General features: G+C 46.3%; 1 protein-coding gene across 1 annotated transcript; it reads right to left on the bottom strand.

Moving 5' to 3' along the window:
* Nucleotides 1-742: 742 nt before the first annotated feature.
* On the bottom strand, nucleotides 743-3756 carry LOC136505703 (transcription factor MYB83-like). The gene is made up of 2 exons (XM_066500852.1): nucleotides 3219-3756; nucleotides 743-1930 (listed from the first exon to the last, which is right to left on the bottom strand). The coding sequence occupies exons 1-2, from the start codon at nucleotides 3506-3508 to the stop codon at nucleotides 1012-1014; spliced, it is 1209 nt and encodes a 402-aa protein (XP_066356949.1). The 5' UTR covers nucleotides 3509-3756; the 3' UTR covers nucleotides 743-1011.
* Nucleotides 3757-3958: the final 202 nt, after the last annotated feature.

Here is a 3958-nt window from a genome sequence, read left to right as displayed (position 1 = left end):
CGTTTAGAGAGAGACACTACACCACAAATAAATGTTTGTGTTGTAGGTGGGATGTGTGTGTGTGTGTGTGTGTGTGTGTGTGTGTGTGTGTGTGTGTGTGTGTGTGTGTGTGTGAGAGAGAGAGAGAGAGAGAGAGAGAGAGAGAGTTTCTATCGATTTGTCGTCATGGCAAAGACCAAAGAGGCACATCCACTTTCCTGCCTCCACTCTCTCCATTCTTCTGTGCTGTAATTGCACCTGTGTAACGACCTCTGCCTCTGATTGCATTGCAACCAACATATACTTGAGCAGTACCGACAGTGACTGTTCCTCCAAGTGCATGCATGCAGGCACATGCTGATCGATGGATGCATCAGTGTCATGTGTATAATCATGTTCTCTCGATCAGGCACAGTACTACAATGCACCTTTCCGGCCGGCCCCCCAGGATCTATATTCACAAGCTCATCAATGTGACTTCATGTGCAAGGGAAGCCAGTTGGTACATGAAAGGAAAGCAAAGAGGAAGCAAAGGAACAGACACAAACTAAAAGAGATATAGCTTTACCACCAAGGAAAAATATGGATAAAGGTGAAGCATGCTGCATATATTATATATGTATGTATAGCTACAACATTATTTTATATATTCCGCAACCCTTATTGTATGTACAATATATATAAGCTCATATATATGAAATATTTAAAAATTATGTGAGATGAGAGGTGGTGACTTCCACATATAGTATAGCTCAGGATTTGATTGAATTATTTGCATGGCATGAATGCCGGTGTACAAGAGGATGAATAGTCCAAGATATGTGTGGGACCCAAAAGTGAGGTGAAGTAGCTGTGAGAGAAGAGAAAACCTTTTACATTGGAATAGCAATGTCAAGGATGATGTAAAAATACTAATCTTAACGTACAAGTATGTATATATGTATAGTTGTATATATGCATGTATGTACTACTCCTTCTATTGGCAGCCAGCTGGAGATGCAGCATGCATGGGTGATGCATGGGCCCTCCCAATCATTCAACTTGGAAATCAAGGAAAGGCAAGGATGACACATCTTTCATCAGCTCCTCCAGGTCCCACTCCCCATGCATGACATTCCTGCTAATGTACTGCTGGTGGGCCCCCTCCCAGAAGACTGCAGCCACATTGCTGCCGGTGTTCACTTGGCTGATGGTGTTGATGTTGTCCTTGGTGTTGTTGTTGTCTGTGATGTTGCTCTCATTGTTACTCAGTGTCGTGGTAGTAGTCTTAGTAGTGTTGTTGCTGCTGTTGTTTTTAGGGTTGTTATTACCACTTGATACCATTAGGGCCTGGCCTTGTTCTTGCTCTTGTGCTGCTGCTGACATGGGCTCTAGCAGAGGGGGCACTACACCAAACATGCCTTCTCCACGCATGAAGCATCCTCCTCCTTCCATTGCCATCATCCCATGGTGACGAAGAAAAGTGCTGCTGCCATAGTAATAACCACCGTGCAATGCGGCAACTTGGTGCTTGAACGCCGGCGCCGCGTGGCCATGAAAGAACCCTCCCGGTGACGCATCGGTCATAACACCACGGAGCTGGTCAGGGAAGGGGACGAGGCCTCCATAGCTCCTGCTGGCCGCCGCCGCCGCTGCCATGGTCGCCGTCGGCGGTGGCTGCTGCCTCTGATGCATCGACGAGGTACAAGAGGAGGACGAGTCCACCATCCACAGACCTGTCGTCGTCGTCATTGCGTGGTGGTGGTGGCCACCGTCCTGATGATCTAGGCCGGCGAGGTCGGGGCAGCTACCGACGGCGACCTTGTCATTGGGCTCCGGCGACGCGCAGTCGGTAGCCGCCGGCGACGAAGCTGCCGAGCTGTTCTTGAGCCGCTTTTTGATGGTGGAGTTCCAGAAGTTCTTGATCTCGTTGTCGGTGCGCCCCGGCAGCCGGGCAGCGATCTGAGACCACCTGGAATGTCGTAACGGTGGGTTGATTTCACAGTAAGCAAACGATCGATCCAGATATAGATGTTTCTGTCAGAGAAAAAGTCATGCGTACGTCCAATTTTTTATTACACATATATATGTGTACGTACGTGTCAACATCACGCGCAGCTATATGTTTTGATATATGCATGCATGGGCGCTGGGCATATGGCTAGCTCGACAGAAAATATCTCGAGGTCAAAGAAAATAGCTCATGTCTTAATCTCCTTTAAGAAAAATTAATGTGGATCCAACAAAAATTGCATGATGCTCAGTAAAGGAAGTAACGGGCAATATCTCTCTTTCGGTGTCCTTTTGAGTGACTTTATTTTAGCATCTAGGTTTTATCAGCCTTGGAAATTCATTCATTTCATGGGAAATATAACATCAAACACCCCAAAAAAATGAATACATGCAAATGGAATATTATTGTGAAGTGTAGTACTGCATCTACACATACACTATTGCAAAATGTTAGTTATGTCACCGATATATTACTAGCTAGCTAGTTTTTAGGTAGATATTCATGCTAATGATGTGAAGTATTGGATCTACCCACGTAAAACATACATTTATCAACTAGCTAGAACAGAAACCAAAATACATAATTTCTCCTTAACCTAATCTTGCACCTTATAATTAGTAATTTTTGTTCTGTATATTATATATTCTTTTAGCCCTTTCCCTACAGATTTTTCTTAAAAAAAGTTTTTGACATTAAGAAAAAGATAAAACTCATCGCACTGAAAATTGCAACTAATTGAACTTCCTACGTAAGTCACAACATATATGTCACTCATTGTAAGGCTGATAGCGAGGGGACACAAGGCCCGTATTTTGGCCAGATACATTATAGTGACATACTATAATTATTCTTATAAAGCTATTTCCTCACTCGTTGAAAATTTTCTAGTAAAAGTCGTTATTACAGGCGTGCAACATGCAACTACAGACTCGTGGCGATCTCCTTAACTATGCAAATGAGAGCTAGATAGAGGGCGAATGAAACTCCATCTATCTATGTAGGAAATCTAAATGTGTGCAATGCAACTATATATGCAGGGGATCGATCTGTAGTAGCTAATTCAAAATAGCAAATAAGTTTTTTGATCAACATATGTTTTAAAAAAAAAATTGAAATCGAAATAATAAAAATTGCTTGCCAACATGCGACATAATCATCAAAGCCCATAACTTAACTCTAGATCGAGAGCCTTATTGTCGTGCTGTGTAATCACCATACACTGCACGTGTGCAGCACGCGTACGTACCTGTTTCCTAGGATGGCGTGGAGGCTGACGATGAGCTCCTCCTCCTGCGGCGAGAAGGCGCCGCGCTTGAGGTCCGGCCGGAGGTAGTTGATCCACCGGAGGCGGCAGCTCTTGCCGCACCGCTGCAGCCCGGCGTTCCGGGCCACGTCGCTCCAAGAACCCTGCCCACTCCGCAGCATGTACGCCACCAGCCTCTCGTCCTCCTCCGGCGACCACAGCCCCTTGCGCAGCTTCGCGGCCGTCGCCCCGGCATTGCCGTTGTTCGTCGCTGGGCACTCCGGTTTCCTCATTGCCGCCGTGCTATAGCTGGGTACGTGTACGTTAGTTACTACCCAGCTGGTTCTTCTTGGCTTGATGGATGGATCTGGCACGTGCAGAGGTCGATGCGCCCAGGTGCGGAGCGGATAGCTAGTGCTAGGGAATGTGCATGAGGAGGTCGATCGCTCTCGATCGCTGCAAGCAGAGCAGTGTGTGTAGGTGTCGAGAAGATAACGAGGAAATGGACCTGAGTGTGTGTGTGTGTATATATGATGATGTGTTTGAGTGTTGTAAGGAGTGAGGTGAGGAACGAAGAAGGAAGAGAGATGGACGAGAGAGAGGAGCGAGGGAGGAGGGTGAAGGCGGAGAGATGACATGATGGTGATGGTGATGGGTGTGTGTGTGCTTTGCTTAAAATTTGGACAATGGGGAGAGCTGAAGGGGGATCGGCAAACAGCAAAATTGCTAGGCTCACACGCCCA

Source organism: Miscanthus floridulus, chromosome 14, assembly GCF_019320115.1.
Source record: "Miscanthus floridulus cultivar M001 chromosome 14, ASM1932011v1, whole genome shotgun sequence".
In the NCBI taxonomy this organism is placed as follows: Eukaryota; Viridiplantae; Streptophyta; class Magnoliopsida; order Poales; family Poaceae; genus Miscanthus; species Miscanthus floridulus.
Note: the sequence above shows the minus strand (reverse complement) of the source record. Positions and strands in the feature narration are given on the sequence as shown.

Bases quoted from the DNA above. Each gene is read 5' to 3' on its own strand.
- LOC136505703 (XM_066500852.1), bottom strand. From the start codon at position 3,508: ATGAGGAAACCGGAGTGCCCAGCGACGAACAACGGCAATGCCGGGGCG. The intron at 1,931-3,218 runs GTACGTACGCGT...ACGACATTCCAG, and splicing joins CACGCCATCCTAGGAAACAG to GTGGTCTCAGATCGCTGCCC.